The sequence below is a fragment of the Monodon monoceros genome, unplaced genomic scaffold (assembly GCF_005190385.1).
Source record: "Monodon monoceros isolate NGI ecotype Baffin Bay Population unplaced genomic scaffold, NGI_Narwhal_1 Super_Scaffold_4, whole genome shotgun sequence".
Classification (NCBI taxonomy): domain Eukaryota; kingdom Metazoa; phylum Chordata; class Mammalia; order Artiodactyla; family Monodontidae; genus Monodon; species Monodon monoceros.
In genome coordinates, this window is record NW_021703781.1 from 18,528,491 (window position 1) to 18,555,821 (window position 27,331).

Below are 27,331 nucleotides of genomic sequence, written 5' to 3' on the forward strand. Positions count from 1 at the left end.
AACTTTAATTTTACAAATATAAATTTAAGATGAAGACATAAATGTATAACTACCTGCAATGAAACATTTGGTAGACCATTCATTCTGCACCAATGAAAGTACCAAGAGAGGCTTCAGTAACTCCCAGTGTTTGGGTGGAGAGCTTAGCACAACAGAGATAAACACCAATATCTAAATCATAATGAGGAAATACTATAATTTCTTCACTAAGCAAAAAGTAAGGTTACAACAAAATACGTAAGTTAAATTCAGAGCACAAAAAAGGTCCTCAAAATAATGAAAACAGTTTAATACCCTAATCTATCAACCAGCATCATACTTGGAAAACCAACCCAGGTCAGCTGTTGATGCTGTATGGATGCAGCCACAGATCATTACCTACTTAATTGTGTATATATCTAATAGGCTCATACAGCTCCTTTGGAACAAAGATTTTATAATAGAGTAGGTGATAAATACTTAGCTATGGCGCAACCAAATGCTATAATAATAAAAGCAGCATTTATATAGAGAATATTAGCATGTATTAATGCTGTACGCTACAACAGAGAAAAAATTAGATTCATAAAAATACAGTTAAGGGAAGAATACAATGTAAATTATAGGTTGATTGTGGCATCTTGCTAAAATCCCCTAGGTGATACTAAAAATATTAATAAGCAAAATATGGTTAACTTGATCAATGAATATAAGTGTCAGCTGCCCATAGAAGAAAAGCTATTTACATTGCAAAAATTCAAAGATATCCCATCTAAAATGTAATATGACTTTGAAGAATATTAACTAGGTTAATTTTTTTTTTTGTCATTTGAAACCAGAGTGCATGGAAGAAAACCTATATAGGTACACAGCCTTTTAAATCACTGAGCAAAATGTGGAGCAAGCCAGCAATGCTGCCCCGTCTTCTGGTGATACTTCCCCTCACCTAGATGTATTTCAGCATGTGCTTCTACTGCTGTCACATTTGGAGCATGAGAAGTAATATAAAAGCTGACTAGCTTCCTCCTAAATAGCAACTTGAAACTATCCAAATATGGTATTTTAGAGAGCAAAAATTGAGTACGCTTTTAAAAAATAAAGGAAAAACTGAATTTCTCATTACATATTAAACTAGCCGCAGGCAATCAACCCCTTACAAACAAACAGCTTAACATCTACAAAAGGCTACATGATTGGTGGGTTCATGTTTAAATCTCTGCTGTCAGCAGAACTGTTGGCCTCATCTAAGCAGCATCAACACTTCCTTTGAATTTTAGCCAGTAGCACTCTAGGCATGTTCCCAGCACTACTATTAACATGGAGAGCTGTAGCCGTAGCAGTAATCTTTTCGCCTGACAAGGACACAGTAACAATCATTGTGATGCTTTCTGATTGTACACACAGGTAGAGACACACAACTTGGATACACAAATTTAATAAGAATGTGTTTGAGACTTTAATCTTCATCAGTTGTATAGTAAGTATGTGACCAAACTTGCTTTTCTGGAACAAATGCTGCTGAGTCAATACCAGCTGGTCCCATGGTCAGTTTGGCCAAGTCACAATGAACACTGCAGTGTTAAAATACTATTGATACATTCTCACTCTTCTTCAGCCTCCTGTACCTCAGACTCAGTTGCTCTCATATTCAGTCTTTCACTTGTAGCAAAAATATACAAAGGACAACTTCTACAACTACTGAAATATGTAATCTATAAAAACACAATACGTACGTGCATAACATGTCTTTTCACATGACAGTGAAACATCAACATAAACAATATAAAATTTGTGATAAAGGATATTATTGTAGGCTAGCAATATCTTCTATGTCCAAACATAGACACAAACCTTACTACTGGATCATAATTCAAATCCAAAATATTTATTAAGTACTTACTATGTTCCAGGGACTATATTAGGCTCTCGAGACACAACTGGAAATAATGCTGTCCTGCAATTTATTATTAAAACTCCTTTGATACTTGAAGTATGATCCATGGACCATCAACATCAGCATCATTGAGGAACTTGTTTGACTCTCCAGTCTCAATTCAAATCTATTGAATCAAAATTTGTATTTTAACAAAATTCCCCTTGTTATTTGTATGCATATTAAAGTTTAGGAAGCACTGGTTTAGAGGGCACAGGATCTAGAAATTGCCGAAGAAACGAAAATTCCTATACAATAGAAAAAAACATAATGATGTTTTCTGTATTATTTGTGTATCCATGTATTGAAGTGGTTGAACCAGGTGATGCATATAATTTCTACCTCTTCTAAAATGTTGTAATATTATTGCATTGTCTTTTCATTTTAAAAAATGGCACTACTGAATGATCTCCATTTATAGTCATCTCTCAGTGTCTAATACAGCTTATACATATATATGGATGTTATAAGCATCTATAGTTACATTCAGAATACAAACCAGAGATACCAAAGAATCAGTATACAACTGGCTGACTTATGCTAAACGACTCAGAAAAGAACCAAAGAAAATATCACCTCCTGTTATCATCCCAGCTCTACCACTAGCAAAGTGTATAGCTTAACAGAAGACAGCTAATCTCCTTGGGTCTCATTTTTCTTCACATCTAAAACAGTTGAGTTAGATGAATTCTAAAGGCTCCTTAGTTTAAGTTTCATGGATTCTTCTATATCTTCTTTAGTTTTCATCTTAAACCACCAGAGGTCATAATCCTAGTGGTAAAAAGTTATCTGATTTGTACACAAAGGTCATTTTCAAGCTATAAAACAGACTAGCGAAGATATCATTTTCAGGGTTAACTCTTTTAGAACTTTAATTTCTCATCAATACCAACTTTTAATGACAATCTTATGAACTCGTATGTCAATATAAGACATGCACAAATAACTGCCACATTTATGCAAACACTAAAGTTTTTTACCACTTCTAAAATTCCTATCAGCATTGTAAGTTTTGAAAACAAGCCATGACAAAGAATTAACTATTTCAATGAGCATACCCCACTACAAAGTAGCTATAAGCTCTCCATAAGATAAACTATCATATAGCAAACAACCTTGTAAAAAAATTAATAAATCTTTTCTGGTGCATGAAAATCAGCTGGTATGTGCTTGATTCAACAGCTTTCTACCTAATTGCCACCAATAAACGAAACCCTTGAGACAACAGATGGAAATAAAATAACAAACCTTAGAACTTAAAAGATTTCTCTGCAATGTTTTTACTTTACTAATTTAATAGAATACACTTACTTGTCATGACTATTAACTATATCCAATGTGGAAATCAAACTTTAGAAGGAGAACAAGTATATAATATGCATCATTTTGATTATTTGTTTTTAAATAAAGGATGAGGTTCTTATATAAAAATCCATAAGGTTTTTTAACTTCGGACTATAACTATAGAAAAAGAAATCACCCTATAAAGATCTGTAGTTTATGAAGGAGTAAAAATGGCTGAATGGCTACTGCAATAAGCTAGAAATTAGGAAATGTGGATATTAATTCTGAATCTGCTACTGACTCGGAATGACCTTGAATGATGTATCCAACCTTCTTCTCTCTGTCTGTATCAGAAAACTGCAGAATAAATGTAATGCCATCTCTTTCTTTTTCCTGCGAGACAAACAATTGTATGCAGTTGAATAAAAATGGAATTGCACATGCAGTGGACAGAATAAAGCACATTTGGGTTGGCTTGAAACTTATTGTAGCACACTGTATTATAATCCAGCATTTTTTAAATCTGTGTAATTTTTAAACAATGTCTGAAATGCTTTGGGATCTTCAGAAACAGTTTTATAAATGGCATAAATAATCATTTTACTTGACTGGGCAAATAAGAAACAGAATACCGTCTAAGATAGACATGAATATTTTAATGCAGCAGTCTTCGGTTTACTTACTCTTAAAAGGAATAATTCAATCAGAACTCTTTCAACAGAGTTGGATTAATTACAGAATAAGGAAGGGAAGGCTCTTCTCCCAATTGAGCCATTAACATATTTCCTCTAACAAAGGCCACTGAAGTGAATCTATTCTTATAGAGCTATCATTCTAGAAGTTTAGCACCTTACCATAACACTCATTCAGCCCCCAATTATACTCTTCTTTAGACTGCAGCTAAATAATCCCAGATGCATATGTACTTTATTTTTAAAGGTCTTAAGTAAAATATACTTACAACTTCTAGTTTATTGTTAACGTAAATGGGAAGTTAGTTCTCCCTTACACTGTCCTTACAGGTAAACAACTCCCAGTGCAATATCACTGTATATCCCTTTATCCTAGATGATCCATAACATTTTTATAAAAAATGTTATAAAGTCTTGCTATAAGTCTTTACGTGGTTAAAGACTATTACTTGAAATCATCAACTTCTCTACTCTATGTATAGCACAAAAACAGCAAAGCCTAACAATCATCCATTTTGTTTTGCTAAGCGTTGATTTCACAGGAGTCCTACATTGCTGTATTGTGTCCCTCAGAGTTCTTGAGTTTCCGAGGAAGCTTAGGATTCTTTTCCATGTGGTCAGTCATTATCCACCTAGAATTTTATTTCTCAATGCAAGGTGTTCACCTGTAGTCATTCTTACTAAATAAAATTCATCTGATTTATTTCTATTTTTCTTCATTGATAAGGGGTCATTTTAAATTCAATTCCTATTCTGTAAGGTATTGTATGCCCTTCAGGTTTTAGAGCTGTCTTAAGGGGTTAACTCAGCTCAGAAAAAGAAAAAGGCAGTGTTCACTCCTGAACATCATCACTAAAGAGAGAACAATATTATGCTGAATGATATCACCTGGAACCACAAAGGAAGTTTAGGCACACATGATGTAATTATTACATGAGTTGGGGTTTAGCCAGAACATTGGGTCTAACACCCTACCTTATGTTATAGTTTGCCACAGCAAAGTACTCAGGACCTTAATACCATATGTTACAAATGTCCAAAATAATCCTACCCTCTATGTTCATAACAGTGCTGGACCCTACGTGAAGTACAAAAGTATACAAAACAGACAGCGTATTCTTATGGAACTTACCAACCATCTAGGATGAAGAGAGATGAGAATAATACAAAAACAACATTATAATAACTACAGCTTATACTAACCACATGCTAGGCACTATGGTAAGTCCTTTATATACTGATTCCTTTATGTATTTTAAAGGATTTAAAGCATATATGTACTTTACACTTTATATATTGTTTTCTCAAAACAGGTTATAAGTTAGGTATTATTTTCCAAACATTTTAAAACAAAAAGCTGCAGTGCGTAAAGCAGTACAAATAATCTAACAAGATTTGATTGACTGCAAAGCCCACACTCTAACCTGCACTACATGGATCTTCAATAAGTGTGTAATCAGTCAGATTCTAAATTGTATGACATGGATAAAAGCTAAGAAGGGCAAAGAAGGAAGAGCTTACATACTGATTGGAAGCCATAGGATAAAGTATCATGAGGGAGGCTAGACTTCAGTTTAGCTTTAAAGAAAGATTAGTAGTTAAATAGGTAAATAGAAAAGGGCTAGATATCCTAAATATCAAGTTTATGAACCTTGTGAAAAGTTCAGAAGGCAAGAATAGCATGCCATGATCAGGGAGACAAGAGGGAGATCAGGGATTGTGACACACTGAAACATGGATGTATATCTGAGGTATGATATTTTAGTTTTACATATTTTCACATCAGTGTGTAAATGTGCTTCAGTCTACCTAATGTTCAACTCAATAATGTCAAATTTAATTCATACCAAAGGACTTTAAAAGTTTCTGAAAACAGGCTGTGTCTTATAATGCTATTACTTTTTACACTTCTTAATACTTATAATAGCATTATAAGAATAGAAGAAAGGAATAAAATTAGAGTCTAGAATATCAAACTCTATTTTATTTTATTCCAGAAAAACAAAGCTCCAAGGAAATCTCTTGATTTATAGACTCTCAAATTAATACATAAACCTGGGCTCTATATAATAGCTGCAGCTTGCTATTACCATTCCTATGTATCATCAACCTGGAGGACAAAAACCAAACAGTCTAAACAAATAAACTCTAAGACTGCATTTTCAGATGTAGTAAAAACTGAAAAAGTCTCCAGATTCTTGGTAATATGGCTTTGTCATCCATTTACTTCAGATGGCTTCATCCTGAGAATCCCACCACCTCATCTATCACAGCCTTCTCTCACCTTTTCCAACCAAAGCTATTTTTAACATTAGTCTTTTTGACATTAGGAAAATGGAGAAACGCTTGTACCCCAACCTAAAATATAGCCCAAGGAATAGTTGAAGTGTAAGCACTCAGTCTTTAAAAGACAAACAGGAAAGAAGCAGGAGCAGAAAAAGGGAAGGGAAGGAAAGGGAAGGGAAAGGGAAGGGAGGGGAGGGGAGGGGAGGGGAGGGGAGGGGAGGAAAGGCGAGGCTAGGCACCACCAACCCTTAAAAAAAGTAAAAGAATAGAGCAAAGTATTCCAGGGATATATGTGGCCTAGGGAAAGAAATCTCTCAAAATGATGTTTAAAATGTCATAGAAAGGGGCAGAAAATAAAATCTAATGAAAGAGTCCAAGAAAATAATTATAGTCAGTTTATTGGGCATCCCTAATTCATAGCTAAGGTAATATTGATGTTTTGTGTTTGTTTAAAGAAATAGATGTAAAATGAAATATGTTAGGAGAAAACCTAAATAATACATAAGGCAAGGAGCAATCTGTCAACGTTTGGCATCCAGGAAGCCTCAGGGTTAATACCCTTCTGAATTTTAAAAGTGCAGTAGGGCTTCCCTAGTGGCGCAGTGATTAAGAATCCCCCTGTCAATGCAGGAGACACAGGTTCAAGCCCTGGTCTGGGAAGATCCCACATGCCGCGGAGCAACTAAGCCCGTGCGCCACAACTACTGAGCCTGCGCTCTAGAGCCCACGAGCCGCAACTACTGAAGCCCATGTGCCTACAGCCCGTGCTCCTCAACAAGAGAAGCCACCGCAATGAGAAGCCCGCACACCACAATGAAGAGTAGCCCCCGCTCGCCGCAACTAGAGAAAGCCCACGCACAGCAACAAAGACCCAACGCAGCCAAAAATCAATAACTAAAATACTTTTTTAAATTATATTTAAAAAGTACAGTTAAACACATCAATTAATTGCCTATAATCTGAGGCTAAAACTTTTGGCATGCTTCCTTGTTCATAGCAATAACAGCACCAACAAGTATTTATTGAGTAGTAGCCATGGGTCAGATCCAGCTATGAGCACTGCAGAGCATACAGCATTGAAGGTGACAGAAAAGGCCCTGTCCTTACAGAGCTTACGTTCTGTCACAAAGAGAAATGATAAATATGGTTGGACCAGGGAACAAAGCATGACTAATTCTCTGGTACAAAGCATCCTGCCTTATAAGGCAGAAGCTTTCTTGCTGAATGGCAATTTTACAGAGACCTAAATCTTTCCAGGTAGGGGAAACTTACTAATGTGTGTTTATAGGTTTGGGGGACTTTACAGAGGGTAGGATAGGATATAAAAGACAAATCCCACCAAGTCAGAGAAAAGGTAATGTTCTGACTCTTTAAACCCTGCCCATCTAGGAAACACAACAATTCCTCTGTGGCTTTGGTACAGAAGAACTTGGTTAATATTACAAATTTCTAGGAAGCTTTGCTACATTTGGAAGCTAATGGGAAACAAAGTTTGTCTTTCTCTTCTCTGACACCTCCCTCATTCACACTATGTCTTCTTGTAATTATCTCTTTTTTTCCCTTTCTCTATTTTGAGAATTTTTAATTCTTCAAAAATAAACGCTTTAACTTACTAAATGCATGTAGTATAAAACCAAATATAGCTTAATTTCCCTCACTTTATCCTTCTTATCTTATCCCTATAAGTCCCTTTCCCTCTTTTTTACCGCTCTTTGGTCCCTGACTTTCTTTCTACTCTACCATCCTTTTTCTGACCATTTCACTCTAATTCCCCTTCCATCTTTTCCATGTAGAAAAAATGATCACTAGATATAGGGAAAAGCAGAATCAAGTAAAACAAAGGGTTGACAGTATTCTATGTATGCAGGTAAGTCTGTTTCACAAGAATTTGTCCTTTTGAGTTTAAAAAAATTGCCTTGTGTGAATAAATTTCACTAGAACTAGGGTTCCTAGACATAACACTCAAAGATTGTAAACATAAAGTTTTATACATTTTCTTAGCTGTCTGAAGATATTCTTTCAAAAATTCTTTTGTGTTTTTGTCTATACTGAACAATTTACATGAGAGAAAGAGAGGAGGAGAGAGCTGCCCCTGGCTCTGCCTCTCATCAGATGCCCATTTTCAAATGTCTCTTTAAGCCCCATGTCTGTCCTATCCTAAAATTGTCTTCATACTGCATGCCTAGAACTCCTCACTTTACTATCCCCCCAGCCTGGCTCCCTGCAGGGATATTGGAGAAAGCCCAGGTTTGGAGTCACTGATACCTATTTGAAGCTCAGGTTTACTTGCCTAGTGACTTCAGGCAAGTTACTTAACTCTCTTAACAGTTTCCTCATCTGTAAAATGGTGCTCATAAAACCAACCTTATTATATCGTCACAATTATCTAATGATCTAATCCATAAATGTTCTAATCACACTATGTGGCAGACAGTTGTCATTTAATAAATAGAATATAAGATTTATATACGCATAAACATACGTATACATATATAAATAACGACATGCCCATCTTTCTCTCACATACACATGCAATTTACCTGTCTGTCGTCAATGCCATTCTCCCAGAGTTATGCCCTTTTGCCCTTGAAGCATTCACATTTTTCCAAATTCCCAATTAGCTAATGTAAGAATCTAATCACTGAAAATGTGCTAATGAGAAAGGATAAGAGAAGAGCACGCTGACTACTGCCTGCCAACTCAAATACCCCCCAGTGGTATAAATATGGCTCTTGGAAACAAAACTGTACTAAAAACTACATAGGCCAGAGCAGTGACTCACAGTGTGAATTTTAAGCAGCATCATTTGGGAGTTTACTGTAGTAGCTCTCAGTAACCGTGATTGCTTCTGTTACATGTGCTAATTCCTAGGCCTTCACTAATATAAAATCAATAAATAAAACAAATGGATATTGTGTCTTTTTTCATATAAATTAAAGTACGTGCAAAGATATTGCATTTGCCCCAGAACACTCTACAAAACAAATATAACTCCTAGGAAAATAAGATCATGAGAAGGTTAAATGCCCACGTAATGTCTATTATAAAGCCAAGCCTAGAACACAATTCTCTTTTCAAGTCACTATTTCTAGACCACACCATGTTGACTTCATGAGGTTTAACTAAATAAAGGAAGTACTGCTTTGAAATCCCCCTTCCAAAAGATCCAAAATTTGTAAATTAGGCAACGTCAAGAGAATTACACCCTTTGCCACACTAACAGAAAACAGTCTTAAGTAATGGACTCGGTGGCTGGCCATGGGAGTCAGCCACTTAGTCATTTTTCTAGATGCTATCCATCATTGAGCACATTCCCGAATTTCATGCAACCTAATTTAAACATCTAACTGGTTGTTCTGATCGGAATAAACATTCAGCCCCAGTAAAAGCTTGATGATCCTGACACCTAGTGGATATGAAGAAACTGGAAAAGATCCAGTTTGGGAAAAGTAGCTACCTACTATGGCAGTATCTTGCAAACACACAGAACTTAATGATTATTAATATTATAAAATATGAACTCTAAAAGCAACCCTATAAAAGTCTATTTTGGCTCTGGATTTATCTTGTGGTCTATAAAGAGGCTAAAAGACGTGCACTTGGAAAGCATATTTCCCTTTAACCTTACACATTTAGCAAATTTTTACTAATCTTCAGAGATCAAACAAGAAAACTAAAGCTAAACTAAAAAAAAAAAACTATTTGGCATATTTATGACTCCTTTCTTTAAGCTTGTATGTACATCCACATCCTTTTCTTGGTCTTGAGGTGGTTTTTCTCCTCACGTATCCCCCTGTCAAATATAAAAGCCACCTGTTCAAGTTACATAGAGGTTCCCTTTATGCCACTAAGGCATCCTTAGTCAAAGGGTAGTTGAACCTTCACAAACCAGCAGGAGTTTTCTTTAAAAGAGGTATAAGGACACTCGTGGAAACCCCCAAAGTGCACATATAAAAGCAAGGACAACGTTGAATGCCGCAGGAAGCCGTGTGAACACGGCAGGTCAGCACCACACAGCACAACTTATTTCTGCCCTAAATATTAGAAGATAAGTCTCCCCAGACCCACCTGAGCCTCTGACAGGAAGGAAGGCGAGAAGACTAAAGTGTTCGTATCGTCCACCAAGGAGAGCTCTAAATCCTACCTGCTGACGTTTGAAGGCTAAATAGTCCAGATTTTCCAGCTCCTTCCCAAGCTTCTGGTAGGTTTTCTGGAGGTCAGATTTGTTGGAAACATTTTTAAGAGACTCAAATGTCCTCTGAAACTGAAATCGAAAACAAAAGTAAATCATTAGGATAGCAGCATATTTTTCTCAAATTCCTAACCAGTAACACAGACAAATAGTCAATACTGAGCCTCAGTTTCTCCCATTCATAATACAGAGGTAACAGAGGCTAGCTAATTGCCTTTGAATTAAATAGTTAGGCACAATTATACAGAATTAGAAACTATGTGCTAAGTACAAGCAACATTATTGCATGAATGAGAAGCCTGTTTAGTCCTCATTCTAACAAAAGAACATACTGCATTAAAAAAATTTTTTCTTTAACTCTTCATGTCTTAGGATAAACTGCTACCACTCCTAAAGAAAAAAATTGCAATGAATGTATAATTTCAAATCATAATGAGAAAGTATTAAAAAGAGGTCTCACATCCCAATCATGGAAACACATTTATGTAAAGGTAGCCACTTGCCTCTATAGAAACATTTATGCAGAATAGGCACCCAGCAAACTTCAGCCAGGAAGATCTCTCAGATCTTATATTTTGAGAAGAAAGGAGAACAAATGTCTTGATGATCGAAGCATATGTAGCATGTTCAGCAAACATTTATTCATTTCTGCTCTATAACGGACATGAGTTAATGAAATCAGTTCTGCTGAATCAGAATGCTCCATTCATTTTTAAGTCAGATACTAGATAAACACAAAGAAGACAAATTGCAGTGTATCACAGAATATTGTTCTGCTACTAATAATTAAGCAAAAGGAGCTCACAAGAAATTGAATTCTTGGTTTATTTTAGTAAACTAGAACATACTTTAGAGGATTAGTGATTGAAAATGTCAAGTAATATTTGCAAGACATTTGCATCTGCTCTTTCTTTATGTCATTTATTTCCCATATTCTCAATGTGTGCCATTAGATAGAATTCTACAGACAGAGACTTCACCATCTTAAACACAGCAGAATTCCACTGTGACTATGATGCTACGAGACAGGCTAATAAGATTTTATAGAACATAATTAAGTTTCCAGGGAAATGATTTGACCCTTACTATTTCAAACTCCATGGAATAAGTCATATTATAATGGCATTCTACTGAATTAAATCCTCAATTTCATGAAAGCAACATGTTTATCTCAATCCAAGGTGACAGAGGAAAAAGAAACAGGAAATAATAGTGCTAAACTTTCACAGCAGGACAATAAATTAAATTCAACAAACAATCTTTTAGAGCCTACTATGTACAAGGCACTATGAATATAAAACATACTTCCTGCCCTAAAGTAACTTATAGACTACCAGGGAAATTAGACATGAAACTCAGAAATGGGAAAGATACTGACATTTACTGAGTGCCTGCTTAGTGCCAGGTACTTTATCCTTTCCTAGTTAATCCAAGTTAATTTATAATCCAAGTTAATTTCCAAGTTAATCCAAGTTAATTCCAAGAACCACTGGAGTTCCTATTTGTCTTCCCATTCTACAAGTAAACGAGACTCAGAAAGCTTGAACCATTTTTTTTCAATAATACATAATTTTAATTCATAAAAAGATACATTCATTAATTTTTCTTTCACCCAGCCTTTTCTCCTAATCTGGCTTTGTCCAGGTTCTCCTGAGAACCACAAAACCTTATATTAGGCCAAATGTTCCTTTTTTTCCAGTTTTATTGATATAATTGACATATAGCACTGTATAACCTAAGGTGTGCAGCATAATGACTTGATTTACATACATCACAAAATGATTATCACAATAAGTTTAGTGAACATCCATTATCTCATATACTTTTGTAAGAAAGTATTTTATATTTCTTTTTAAAGAAATATAAAAAATATTATTTCCTTGTGATGAGAACACTTTGAATTTACTCTTAACTTTCAAATATAACATGCAACATTGTTAAACATATTTATCATGTTGTACATCAGATTTCTAGTACTTATTTACCTTATAACTGGAAGTTTGTACCTTTTGACTACCTTTGTCCAATTCCCTCTCCCACCGCACCCCACCTCTGGTAATCACAAATCTGATCCCTCTTTCTACGCGTTTTTTTTTTTTTTGGTTGTTTAGTTGTTTGTTTTTGAAGTATAACTGACCTATGTTAGTTCCTGGTTTACAGCATAGTGATTCGATATGTCTATACATTTCAAAATGGAACTGGATTTTTACTATAATGTTTATGCTTTTTCTACTCTACCATTAACTTTAACAAAAGGCAAAGTAGTAAAAGGAGTGCAAAAAAGGAGATGAAAGTAACATGTGGTGGGACTTCCCTGGCTGTCCAGTGGTTAAGACACCACACTTCCAATGCAGAGGGCATGGGTTTGATCCCTGGTCAGGGAACTAAGATCCTTAATGACGCAAGGCATGACCAAAAACAAAAAGTAACATGGTGAAATATTAAAAAAAAAAAAACATTGATACTGATAGAGAGACTCAGGTTATATGGAAGACATGAGGGAATTTGAGGTGGGCCTCAAAGGAGTTTTCAGAGCCTTAAATGGGAACTGGTTCTACCCATCAGTTTAAACAGCCAAAGTCTGTTCATTTTCCCCCTTTTGTAGCATAGTAAACAACTTTCTTTTAACATAATTTTAATGACCTTTATATAAACTATTTATCATGTTGTATGATCATTTCCGTGCCTTGCCCACTTCTTGGTCCCTTCGCACTATGTTCAAATCAAACTAATACCAGATCTGAGATTCTAAACAATTTAAGTAATTTTATATATAAATTAACATAAGCTATTTTACCAATCAATCTATTTAATTCTAAAGCATTCATCATCCCCTGCATCTTCTCTTCCCTAAGAAATATAAGCTCTATTTCTTAACTATTTCTTCTTCACATTTATCTCTGTGAATTTTATATAACTCCAAATAGGAATTTTAGGGTAAACATATTTTCAAGGCTTCAAAATAAGAAACATGAAAACCAATATTTCCAGGTAATATTTCCATGGCCAAAGAAAAAAGGGGGAAAATCCAATAATGATACATCCCCACAAGATGTTTTCATTAAACATCAGAGTTTGCATAATGTGGAGATTTAAGCTTGAACTTTCATTATCAGGACTTACATCCTCCATTTATTGATACTAAATAGTTCCAAGTACTCAAACTATGATGATTCATTCATTTAAGTACACTTTTTAACTTAAAACAACAAATAATTGTCAAGGAGAGGTAATACAAAATCTATAATATAACTTTAAGCTAGATCCCTATCAAACACATCCCATTCCCATCTGCTCACATATACACTTAAAGATGTTACAGAGTAAAAGCAATAATTTTACCTTGCAGGTGCAGCTGAAGTACAGAAGACAAAAATAAGACAAAGGTTAAGGTGAGATTTATATTTTACTTAAAGAGATTTAATGTTGCCTTGATTTGAAAATTTTTTGTTCCAATAGGCCACTGTGCTTGATAATTGAAACAGACCTCTTGAGATTTTCTACATTAGTTTAGTGCACTGTAGTCTCATTATATTGACTGTTTCTCAAAATAAATGACCTCTCAGTTGAAGCTGGGAAAGGAAGCACAATCTAAGAGATTTTAATATTTCTGGATTTTACCTGTTCAAAGTTTTTAGTGGGAATTTTAAATGAACCAAAACCCCAAAATAATTTGTTAAACATTGAGTTTATCCTGTGTTAATATTTTTAACTCCTTGCAAACCAAATTCAAACTTTAAAAGAAAAGCCCAATGAATAAATTTGAATCCAAAACAAACCTAGGTATGTTCTAAAAATGTCAAAACTTAATATTAAAACGGTCTCTGTACTGAGAAAGAAATCCAAATTCTGTCCTATTTGACTACCTTACCAAATTTCACACACAACAGACGAGAATAAGAAGATGCAAACAGTATCTCTAAGCCCAAACAGTAAGTCTTGTATACCATAAAAGTAAGCAATGTAAACACACCCAGAGTTTTTTTGTTTGTTTGTTTATTTTTGGCTGCATTGGGTCTTTGTTGCTGCACTCGGGCTTTCTCTAGTTGCGGTGAGCGGGGGCTACTCTTCGTTGCGGTGAGCGGGGGCTACTCTTCGTTGCGGTGCGCGGGCTTCTCATTGCGGTGGCTTCTCTTGTTGCGGAGCACGGGGGCTTCAGTAGTTGTGGCACGCAGGCTCAGTAGCTGTGGCTCGCAGGCTCTAGAGCACAGGCTCAGTAGTTGTGGCACACGGGCTTAGTTGCTTCATGACATGTGGGATCTTCCCAGACTAGGGCTCGAACCCGTGTCCCCTGCATTGGCAGGCGGTTTCTTAACCACTGCACCACCAGGGAAGTCCCCAAAATAGTAATAATAGTAATCCACAAAATAATACAACAGAGACCATGACTGCTCATCTCCCATTAAAATAACTGAAAATCTGCTTTGCAGAAAAGAGAAGCATGAGTAAGGCAGAAAAGGAAATATCTAGTTTGACTCAGCATTCCCTCTTCCCAAATACATTTTCCTCCTTTTCCTGACAACATGTTTTGAAATAAATCTAAGCCAGTGTTCTATACAAACTACACATTCAATGAGTTCATGAAAATTATTTAGATTCATGGAGTAATTTGAGAAAGAGGACGAGAAGAAACCAGCTGAAGCAGCAGGAAAAAAATGCAGCCAGGGCTCTGGCAAGTAAAGTTTCCCTGGCACTCACCGCCAATGCCCTGGCTTCCTCTTGTAGTCAGATCAATACAATCAAATAATTCCACAGCTCCAGCAGCCTACTAATTCCCATAATGAAAGAATATTGAGTATCATTGCTCCAAAAGAATAGCCAGCTCAACAGTTGTCATTTTTCCTTATTTAATATTTTATGCATTTGTACAAGGTACTAGATGTTACATATAACATAAAAAAAAATTCCATACTCACAGCATTATATATACAAAAGAGTATCCTATAAGTACCTGATTGAAAGCACTGAATCACCAAGTGTGATCTTAGTGTCCCTAAAATGTCAGAGTGAAATAGTGCCAAAAGATTCTGGAAACTAAAGCAGACGGAAGTAATGAGCAAAGACTAAATATTAACGCTCTATAAATATTAATGTTTAGAGTAAAAAGAAATTGTTTTAAGCATAAGAAATGGCTAATCCACCCTACTTAAATATGGCAAATACAGAGCAACCAAAATGAAGTAATATTGAGAAAAAAAATTATTTCATTTTTTGAACTCAATACATTGACTTTCATACATATTTTCCAAATGAACTTACCAGATGATAATATCACTCATGAAAAGGAAGTTTACAGCTAATGCTGAAAATTAAAGGACACATATATCTCAAATGATTTTTTACTGTAAGGAATGATAACCAAAGTTAAATTAAGAACATAGAACAAAATTGGGCTTGAAATCTAAACTAGAAGTAGTCCTGTGGAGTTGAAAGTACACTGGCCTTGAAGTCTGGGTTAGAGTCCTTGTTATGCCGTTTAATAATTTCATAACTTTGGACAAGTCACTACTACTCCAATTCTTGATTGTGTTACCTGTAAAATGGGAGAAATTGTCCTTGCCTGCCTGCTTTATAAGATTGTTGTGAAATCAGCTGAGTAAAAATGAAACACATCCATTCTACAAATCTTTAACATGGGCCTGGCAACATGCCAGCCATGAAAGAAATGGAGGAAAACAAAAGAGAAATAGCTCTTGCCCTAGAAAAGCAAATCATCTAGCTTTACAGATTACTGCTTTATAAATTTTAAAGTTCCATTCAGTAGTGAATGAGGACTGAACAAAAGAGTAATTCAATAATTATTTATTGAGCATCTCTGAGCAAGGGATTTTTGAGGGAAATAGATACACTTATTTAGATTTTTTTCTTCACTATTACTACAAAACTTATTTTTATTTATTTAATTAATTCTATTTTATTATGGCAGAATACTTAACATGAGATACATGCTCCTTAAATTTTTAAGTATAAAATACATTGTTGTTGTCTACAGGTACAATGTTCTATGTGAGATCTCTAGTTTATTCACATAGTTTAACTGAAACTTTGTGCCCACTAATTCCCCATTTGTGTGTTCTTGGCACCCTTATTGAAGATCAGTGACTGTATACACATGGATTTACTTCTGGGCCCTCCATTCTGTTCCACTGATCTACATGTCTCTCTTTAGGCCAGTACCATACTGTTTTGTTTACTGCAGCTTTGTAATATTTTTGAAATAGAGTAGTGTGATGCCTCCAGCTTTGTTCTTCTTTCTCAGAATTGAGTTGACTATTTGTGGTTTTTATGTGGTTCCATATGAATTGTAGAGTTGTTTTTCAATTTCTGTTGTAAAAATGTCACTGGGATTTTAATAGGAATTGCTTTGAATCTGTAGATCACTTTGGGTATTGACATTTTAACAATATTAAGTCTATCAATCCATGAACATGGGATGTCTTTCCATTTGGGTCTTCTTTAATTTCTTTCATCAATGTTGTATAGTTTTCAGTATTACAAATCTTTCACCTCCTTAGTTACATTTATTCCTAGGTATTTTATTCTTTTTGGTGCTACTGTAAATGGCATTGTTTTCCTAATATCCTCTTCAGATAGTTCATCATAAGTGTATAGAAATGCAACTGACTTCTATATCCTGATTATATATCCTACAACTTTACTGAATTTGTTTATTAGTTCTACCAGTTTTTTTGGTGGAGTCTTAAGGGGTTTTTTTGTATATAATATCTTATCTGAAACTAGTGACAGTTTTTCTTCCTCCTTTCCAATCTGGATGCCTTTTATTTCTTTTTATTGCCTAGTTGCTATGACTAGGACTTCCAATACAATGTTGAATAAAAGTGGTGAGAGTGGACATCCTTGTCTTTTTCCTGATCTTAGAGGAAAAGTTTTCAGCTCTTCATCATTATGTATGATGTAAGTTGTGAGCTTGTCATATATGGACTTTATTATGTTGAGGTGCTTTCCTTCTATCCCTAGTTTGTTGAGAATTTTCAACATAAGGTAGATAGCTAGTGGGAAGCAGCCGCATGGCACAGGGATATCGGCTCGGTGCTTTGTGACCGCCTGGAGGGGTGGGATAGGGAGGGTGGGAGGGAGGGAGACACAAGAGGGAAGAGATATGGGAACATATGTATATGTATAACTGATTCACTTTGTTATAAAGCAGAAACTAACACACCATTGTAAAGCAATTATACACCAATAAAGATGTTTAAAAAAAAATGATGTTGAATTTTTTTCAAACTTTTTTTCTGCATCTATTGAAATGATCATGTGATTTTTACCCTTTATTCTGTTCATGTGCTGTATCACATTGATTGATTTTCATATGTTAAACCATTCTTGTATACCAGGTAAAGCCCACTCGGTCACAGTGTATCATCCTTTAATATGCTACTGAATTCAGTGTGTTAGTATTTTTTTGAATATTTTTGCATCTATATTCATTAGGGATATTAGCCTGTAATTTCTTTTCTTGTAGTATTCTTATCTGGCCTCCTAAAATGAGTTTGAGAGTGTTCCCTCTGCTTCAGTCGTTTGGAAGAGTTTGAGAAGCACTGACATTAATTCTTCTTTAAATGTTCAGCAGAATTCACTAGTGAAGCCATCTGGTCCTGGGTTTTTCTTTGTTAGGAGGTTTTGATTATTTATTCAATCTCCCTTCTTGTTATAGGTCTGTTCAGACTTTCTATTCCTTCATGATTTAGTCTTGGTGGTAAGTTGTATGTTTCTAGGAATTTATACATTTCTTCTAGGTATTGTTCATTGGTGTATAATTATTCATAGTAGTTTTGTTTTGTTTTGTTTTGTTTTGCGGTACGCGGGCCTCTCACTGTTGTGGCCTCTCCCGTTGCGGAGCACAGGCTCCAGATGCGCAGGCTCAGCGGCCATGGCTCACGGGCCTAGCCGCTCCGCGGCATGTGGGATCTTCCCGGACCGGGGCACGAACCCGTGTCCCCTGAACCGGCAGGCGGACTCTCAACCACTGTGCCACCAGGGAAGCCCCATAGCAGTTTTTATGATCGTTCTTTATTTCTGTGGCCTCAGTTGTAATGTCCCATCTTTCATTTCTGATTTTATTTGAGTCTTCTCTCTTCTGTTCTTAGTTAGTCTAGCTAAGGTTTGTCTATTTTGTTTCTTTTTAAAAAACCAACTCTTGGTTCTGTTGGGTTTTTTTCTCATTTTCCTAATTTCTATTTCATTTATTTCTGCTCTAATGTTTGTGATTTCCTTTCTTCTTCGTTCTTCTAACTGAGCTTAGTTCTTCTTTTTTAGCTCTTTGAGGTATAAAGTTAAGTTCTTGCTTGAGATCTTTCTTCTTTTTAACACACTATTGACTGGGGGATTCTTGCAGAAACGAACGCATCTGGCTGGCAATTTGTTATGTAAGTGAATACTGAAACACCCACGTTTGAGTAAATATCAACAACTTATTTTGCACTTACTGTATTTCTTTGAAGCTTTGTACATGTCTTGCTAAAGGATTCTAATATTTCATTAGAGTGCGATAGGCAGTATAGCAGGCACCTCTGTGCAGGGGAATAGAACATCTATTACAAACATACTGTGTTTCACTGTGCTTTACCCTGGAAGAGCAGACTCTACACTTTCTGGCTGCACTTGTCTTTTTAGCCTTGTGGTTATTATTTCCTCTAGAATATGTTCTTTTATTTTACCTGATAGTCGACAAGGTGGATCTTTGCACAGGGCTCTTTTGGAAACACCACAAGAAGGACCAGGTGCAGGACTGCCACTACATTCACCAGAATGGTCAGTTACCCATTCTCTAGGTATTGCTAACAAAAATTGCTTGTAAGTCATTTTATTCTGTGCATTTAGGCTACAATAAATTTTAAAGCACTGAATAAACCATTTTCGAGTTTTCTGGAGGATATTGAAGTTTTCCAGATATTGATCAGATCAATCAACTCCTTTCATATATTTATTATACTCTAATATACAAGTGGGCTTTAGTTATCTGATGGACAGTCCTCCTATCTTCCTTTCCTGTAGATGCTATGGGGGGAGGCATCATGAATAGTTGTCAGCATGCAGACTAGCCTCTTGCCTTTCCAGAGAAGAAGAATCATTTCTCCCTTCCATAAGAACGCCATTTCTCCCCTCTGTAGATTTTTAGATTTCTCCTTTAATTGGTTTGGTAGACCACAATTCCCTCTTATAGTCCCACAAACTCTGGCTTTATTTTTCAACAATATTTCAGATGTGGACACACTGTTGTAATAATTGTCTTGGTAAAGATGGTACCATGAACCAAGATAAGGTTGTACGACCAATAATAGTTTCTTGCAGTTTCTTTCCTACACCCATGTAAATCTCAAGGTTGCATATATATCCAGTTTCACTTTTGCTAACCATCCTGACCAAAATTCCATATTTTGTAAGTTTTCCAGGGTTATAGGTTTTGAATCTGAGTTGTCTCCCCACTTTATCATTGCCTCATCAAGTAATAGCTCTCATTTGGGTATATAGATTGATTGAAATTTTGGTAGAAAATAATCCAAAAGAGGTTTAACTTTTGAAATTCTGTCTGCAGGAAGTGGAGTTTCTGAGTTATCATTAAAGTGAAGAAATGTCATTATTTGTTCAAACCTTCTTCTTGTCATAATCTTTGGAAAGATAGGTGTTTCAAGTAAGGGATCAGTCGACCAATATTCTTTCCAGTGTGACTTTCTTATTTGTCCCATCAAAATTATTAATCCAAGAAACTTCTTCATGTCATTATTGGTTACATCAGTCCATTTTAAAGCCTTATCATACTTTTTATATGATTTTTCATTCTGTTAGTAATACAAGTTTGTTTGAGAAGCGACCAACTCGAAAAAGTCATTACCAAAAATTAATTCTGTTATTTCACTAACACTTTGCAGGTTATTACATTCGACAGTTACACCTGACACACCTGTAAAGACTTCAAATTTTCATGAAATGTTGTCTTCAAGCCACTCTTCTGTAGAAGCAAAGGAGCATTCTCTAGCACTGTGAGTTTCATTTTCACTTTCTGTATCAGAATCAGTCACTAAGGTTTTTTGTCTTTTTCTTGGTCTAATATTCATATCATCTGAATCAGAACTATATTCTGAAGAACTATAATCTTCAGAGACACTAGTATATATGTCACCTGGACAATCAGAGAAAGTATCTGCAAAAAATTCACCAAAAAATTCTTCTTCACTCAAAATTTCATGGAGTCATTTTTTAAAATTTTACAGTAATAAACTTGCATTTATAATATATACAAGGTGGGAACAAAAACCTAACAGAGCAAAATGTGAATGATAATGACAATCGTAAGTTGTATAATGAACCCCTGATCAATTTTAAGCTCTAACAACTTGCATGGTGATGTTAATTGCATCACTCTCTAAAAACGTATTGATATGTCTCCGGTCAATAACGTTCAGGTAACAAAAGATGTATTAATAGGTCTCTGGTCAATAATGTGTTAATGTAGGGATTTATCTCTGTGAACTTCCTTCTTAGCACTAGTTTTGCTGCATCCCATAAGTTCTGGTATATATTCATTTTCATTTGTTTCAAGGAATTTCCTAATTTCCTTTCTGATTCCAACTTTCACCTAATGGTTCAAAAGTGTGTCATATAATTTCCACATATTTGTAAATTTTCCAGTTTTCCTTCTCTGTCAATTTCTAGTTTCATTCCATTGTGGTAGAAAAGATCCTTGATATTATTGTAATCTTCTTAGATTTGTTAAGACTTGTTTTGTGACCTAACATGTTATCTATCCTGGAGAAAGAGCCGTGTGCATTTGAGAAGAATGTGCCTTCTGCTACTGTTGGGTGAAATGTTCCATATATGTCTGTTAGATCCATTTGGTTTATATTATTGTTCAGGTCTTCTGTTTCCCTATTGATCTTCTGTCTAGATGTTCTATCCATTTTTCAAAGTGAGGTATTGAAGACTCCTACCTATTGTATTGCTATCTATTTCTCCCTTCAGTCTGTCAATGTTTGCTTAATACATTTAGGTTCTCTAATGTTGGATGCATATATATTTATAATTGTTATATCTTCCTGGTGAATTTACACTTTCACCATTATATAATGTCCTTCTTTGTCTCTTTTGATAGTTTTTGACTTAAACTTCCTTTTGTCTAAATATAGCTCCTGCTCCCTTTTGGTTACCATTTGCATGGAATATCTTTTTCCATCCCTTTACATGCAGCCTGTATGTATCCTTAAATCTAAAGTAAGTTTCTTTTGCACAGCATACAGTTGGGTCTTGTTTTTTTTAATCCAGTCAGCCACTTTGTGTCCTTTGATTGAGGAGTTTAATCCACTTACATTTAGAGTAATTATTGATAGAGAAGGATTTACTATTGCCACTTCAACAGTTGCTTTTGTTAATCTCTTAGTTCTTTTTTCTGTCTTTTCCTCTCTTGCTATCTTCCTTTATGTTTTGCTGGGTTTTTTATATTGAAACACTTTGATTTCTTTGTGTGTGTGTGTGTGTGTGTGTGTGTGTGTAACTTCTACTGTATTTTTTGTGGTTACTTTGGGGTTTACATAAAATATAACAGTCTGTTTTAAGCAGATAACAACTTAAGTTCAGTTGCATACAAAAACTGCACTTTTACTTCTCTCTCTCTCACACACACACACACACTTTATGTTATTGTTCTCAAATTTTACATCTATTCATGTTGTATAATTTTACCATATTTTTTAATCATAGCTATTTTAAATATTTTTTCTCTTAACTTTTATACGAGAATGAAAAGTGATTTACCTACCACCATTACAGTAATACAGTATTCTGTATTTGTCTATATATTTACCATTACCAGAGTTTTCATACTTCCTTATGCTGTAGTGTTGCTATTTCAAATCTTTTCATTTCAACTTGAAGTACTCCCTTTAGCTATTCTTGTAGGCCAGGTCTAGTGGTGATGAACTCCATCAGCTTTTGTATGGTAAACTCTTCTTTTAGTAAAAAAAAAAACAAAAAACAAAAAACCACCTTCCCTGGCCTTGAGTAGTACCATGTTCACTATGATGTTCTCGAGCTCCACAGGCTGTGGTGCCAAGAGGCCCACTGGGCTGAGCCACCAGCCAGGACTACACAAGGGAGCTGGGACTGGATGGCAATTGCCATGGCTCTATTTGGCTCACAGCGACCACACCATAGCTTCCCAAGCCTCCCTGGCTGATGCCGCCTGTCATGTACTCCCCCTCACCTCCCAGTACCACCCTGACAACCTTGGAAATTCTTTATTGCTCCATTTTTGAAGATAAGTTTTGCTGGGTATAGTATTCTTAGATGGCAGTTTTTTTCTTTCAGCACTGCCTCTGGCCTGCAAAGTTTCTGCTGAAAAATCCACTGATAGCCTTATAGGGGTTGCCTTGTATGTGACAAGTTGATATTCTCTTGTTTGTTGTTTTTCACTCCCTTTTTGTCTTTGACTTTTGACAATTTGATTACAGTAGTCTGCCCTTATTGCAGGGATACATTCCAAGACCCCCCAGGGATACCTGAAACTATGCATAGTACCAAACCACATACATACTGTTTTTTCTTATACTAACAGGCAGGTAGCATAAAAAGCATGGATACACTAGACAAAGAGATGATTCATGTCCCAGACAGGACAGAGCAGGATGGCATGAGATTTCATCACACTACACAGAACAGCATACAATTTAAAACTTATGAATTGTTTATCTCTGGAATTTTCCATTTAATATTTTTGGACCACTGTTGACCATGGGTAACTGAAACCAAGGAAAGCAAAACTACAGATAATGGCTACTACTGTATAATGCGTCCAGCACAGATTTCTTTGGGTACATGTTTTTCAGTATCTTTTGGGCTACTTAGATCTGGATTGCCATTTCTTTCCCCAGATTTAGGGTATTACCAGCCATTATTTCTTTGAATAAGCTGCCTGGTCCTTTTTCTATCTCTCTTTTCTCCTGCTGATACTCCCATAATGTTTAATGGTATTCAATAAATCCTTTAGCTATCTTCACTCTTCATTTGTTTCTTTTTGCTCCTCTGACTAAACTATTTCCAGTGACCTATCTTCAAGTTCACTGATCCTTTCTTCTGCTTGATCTAGTCTGCTGTTGAATTTTTCAGTTCAATTGTTGTGTTCTTTAGCTCCATGATTTCTGTTTCGTACTTATTATATTTTTTATCTCTTTGTTGAAATTCTCACTTTGTTCATGCATTGTTCTCTTGGCCTCAGTGAGCATCTTTATGACTGTTATTTTGAATTCACTGTCAGGTAAATCATGTAACTCTGTTTCATTAGGGTCAGTTTCTGGAGATTCATCTCATTCCTTTGTTTGGAACATCTTTGCCTGATTCTTCATTTTCCTTAGCTCTCTGTGTTGCTGTCTACATATTCGACAAAGCAGGCACCTTTCCTAGACTTTGTGGACTGGCTTTATGCAAGAGAAGACCTCCCACCAAACAGCTGGACTTCTACCAACTCTCACTCCCTATGGAGAAACAGGCAGCTGCAGTTTTTGTCTACTTACTCTGTGCTGAGCCAGAGGGGGCAGGGAGCTGTGGTGTTTTACCAGTCTAAGCCACCCCCTCCATTTCCCCCTACCAGGTGGCTAGACTTTGATGGATCCATCAGAACTCCAAGACTGGCAAGACAAAGCCAGTTTTCTGGGGAGCCCCCTCAGAAAGGCTAGAGTGCTGGACTATGAACCAACCCCCAGGGGCAGGGACTCCAGTGAGAAGGTATCCCAAATATCCCTACTGAGGCAAGACTGAACACAAACCTGATTCATCATTCAGTGAGCATTCCACCAAACCACAAGGTCTCAAAGATTTGTGAACAAAGGTTTAAGTTCACTCTAGAAACCTTCCCCAGGTGACCTCATACAAACCAATTGCTTCTCCTAATGCTTACTTCTTGAGGCTTTCCAATCTTATTCGCTCCAAATGTACCTTTCAATGTCTAGTCTCTCTCATACATGCCTCAAATCCAACATGTATAAAATCTATAAACTGCTTCTCCTCTATGTAAACAGCAAAGCAATGTCCTCAAAGCCCAACTAGATTCCTCGAAGGTTGCTTGATGCTTCCCTTTCCCTCTGAACAGATTCCAATCACTTTCCAAATTGCAGACTGTTCCTCCCTCATTTTTATCATTCATTCCCCACCCCACACCATCATTTCACAACCAGATGACTACATCACCTCATCACTGGCATCTCTGCCTCCACTCTGGCCCCCTTGCCCACTGCTACCAGAATAATAGTCCTAAAATTCAAATCTCCTTGTATCATTTCCCTGCTTAAAATCTTTAATAGTTTCCCCTTAGCTTTCAGACTAAAGTTCAAACTTTTTAACTTAGCACATAGGCCTGTCACAAGTAGGTCTATGCCTACCTCTGCAGCTTCAACTCTTGTTCCTCCCACAAAATCATCCTTCATCCCAGCCATTTAGAACTACTACTGGTCTTTAAGCATGTACTATTCCCTCCAGGTAAAATGCTCTCTGCCCGCACCACTTTCTTTGTCTAGTTAACTCACTCTCCAAACTTAGCCTTGCATTATTCATTCAAAACACTCCCTTGATATAACTGCCATCATGCCTCCACAATAATTCCAGGAGAACAGGACCATGGTAGTGTATTTTCTAAATCTGACTCTCCAGCACATATTATGGTGACTGGCACACAGTAAGCACACAAAAAATAACTGTCTGCTGAATGGACTAATTAATGAAACTCGAGCTACCTGGAATGATGCAAGTCCTTTTTAAAAGTTAAATTTTTTTACATGGCTTAAATTTCCTTTGTCTCTAAAGTTTTCAGTATGAAATTCAGCACAAATCCAACAATTTGTGTCCTATTTGTCTCCATTTCTTATTTCTCCTATTCCATCTAATACCAGTCCTGTGACTTGGTTTTTTCTTTAAACGTTAAAAGCTCTCTACATATTTTGCCAAGAATCTCCTGTAGAATATACTTGGCTTCTAACAGCAATTTAACTATATAGTAATTTCTCTCCGTATAAACTGCTGATATTTTTAAAAATAAGATTTAGAAACCCTTTTGCTGGTACATATCTGCATTTTAACAATAGAAGGTGGCATCAAAAAGTCTCAGTTACCATTATTGTAATGTGTGATTTTCTGTCAATGTTATGAATATTCTTCATATTCAGAATTAGCAATGCTTGTATCAAATATTAAATATGTATTTGACATAAAAAGTTATTAAATAGAGGTGCCATTTCCTATAATGACATCGGTCTATTTTTTAATCCAAAGGGACAAATATTCCCATTTAAAAAAAAATAAAACAGGCTATGGTATGATAACGGAAAAAGCCAGAGAAGTTAGTTCAACTCAGGAGTCAAATTTATTTCCCTTCATTTTTAGGAATAAGGATAATATTGCACTGCAGGAGTCGAAAAATGGGAGCAAGGTACCATAGTGGAAAAAGGTAGGACAAGGAAAGGAAGGAAGGTGAAAGAAAATTTGCACCAGTTCTTACCAGGTATTTTATATATTATGTGATTTAATCTTCACAAGGCCCCTAAGTATTCAGAGTAGGTTTTATTATCCATATAGCTCAGAAGAAGAAACTAAGGCTTACAGATTTTTAATTTTCCCAAAGTCGCCCAGCTAATCAACAACAGAACCAGGATTCGAGCAAGGTCTCCCTGCTGCCAAAAGCCATCTTTGCTCTCCATCTTGCCCTGACCCCCAAAGAAAGCAAGAGATATGCAAGCCAACATTCTCTCAAAGAAAACCGACCCTTATAAAATTTATATGCCAATAAAATAGGATGTGGAATCTCGAGATGTATAAATAGTACAAAAATGTTAAAAAAAAAAACTTGAACAGTACCAGAGAGAAATTTTTAAACTTAAATTCCCATAGAAAATTATGAACAGTGGTGGTAATAAAGCCAAACTGCCTTTCCAAGTTTCTACAATTAATTACATACTGAAATATCATCGCTTTTTTTCTCTGTCCTCTCTTACCTTTGATTTGGACTTATTTCCCCCCAGAAGAAAACATGTACTTCCTTAAGGAACTAGACACATTTAAAATTGCCAAGTCAGGAATCCTTGATATATTTAATTATATATTAACTCTGTATTGGTTGGCAGTACTTATCCTATGGAGAGCTACTCAGTGAATCATGTTTGCATGAGTTGGTGGTCTCAGTCTACATCTTCATAAATGTTTGATCATAATTGCATCTCTGGGATAGTCTCAGTGGAAAAAGAATAATTTAATAAAGATAAGGAATCAGGAAATATATAGGTACGGACTATCAATCAAAAGTACAGTAATATCTCATTTACCTGACTTATAAAAGGAAATATACCTCAATAGGGACGAAGAATTTTGTTATTTAGAAAAAAATTATAATAAGGAAGAAAAGAGTAAGGCCACTTAAGAAAACATTGTGATAGCAGAGGAATTCTTTGACACTGTGTAATAAAGAATAAATACCCAAAAAAATGTAGCAGGGATTTTTGTGAGTGTTACTAGGGGGAGAAAGCCCAAAATGAGCAGAAGCTTGCATAAAATAATAAGACTGGAGGAGAGGCAGGTCTTCGTCCATCATATTCAAAACTAGGAAAAGAAATAAAAAATTAGGCCACTGCTTTTGAAAGAAGAATGTGTGTCCAGAAGAAGAAATCTATATCTTCAAAGTTGATGCCCTCCCCGCAAAAAACATAGATTATTTTACAATAGGATGGTGTGTGTGTGTGTGTGTGTGTGTGTGTGTGTGTGTGTGTGTGTGAGAGAGAGAGAGAGAGAGAGAGAGAGAGTTTACTACAGAGTTCTTAGGAAAGAAACAGTTTATATTGAGGAAAATACCTTCAGATGTAATTTCAGAGACATAGTGATATCTGAGGACACAAATGAGCAGAAGCCAAGTCAACGGTGGCTTGACAGAGTATCTTACTCCTTAGGGGTGTGAGGGAAAACAAAGGAGAGTAG

General features: G+C 35.9%; 1 protein-coding gene across 2 annotated transcripts in view; it reads right to left on the reverse strand.

The window, feature by feature from the left end:
* CTNNA3 (catenin alpha 3) overlaps positions 1 to 27,331 on the reverse strand; it is a 1,596,010-nt gene that overhangs the window by 1,432,544 nt on the left and 136,135 nt on the right. For both annotated transcript variants that reach the window (XM_029245645.1, XM_029245646.1), the window contains exon 5: positions 10,319 to 10,438. In XM_029245645.1, coding sequence (XP_029101478.1) covers positions 10,319 to 10,438 — 120 coding nt within the window. The remainder of the gene's footprint in view (positions 1 to 10,318; positions 10,439 to 27,331) is intronic.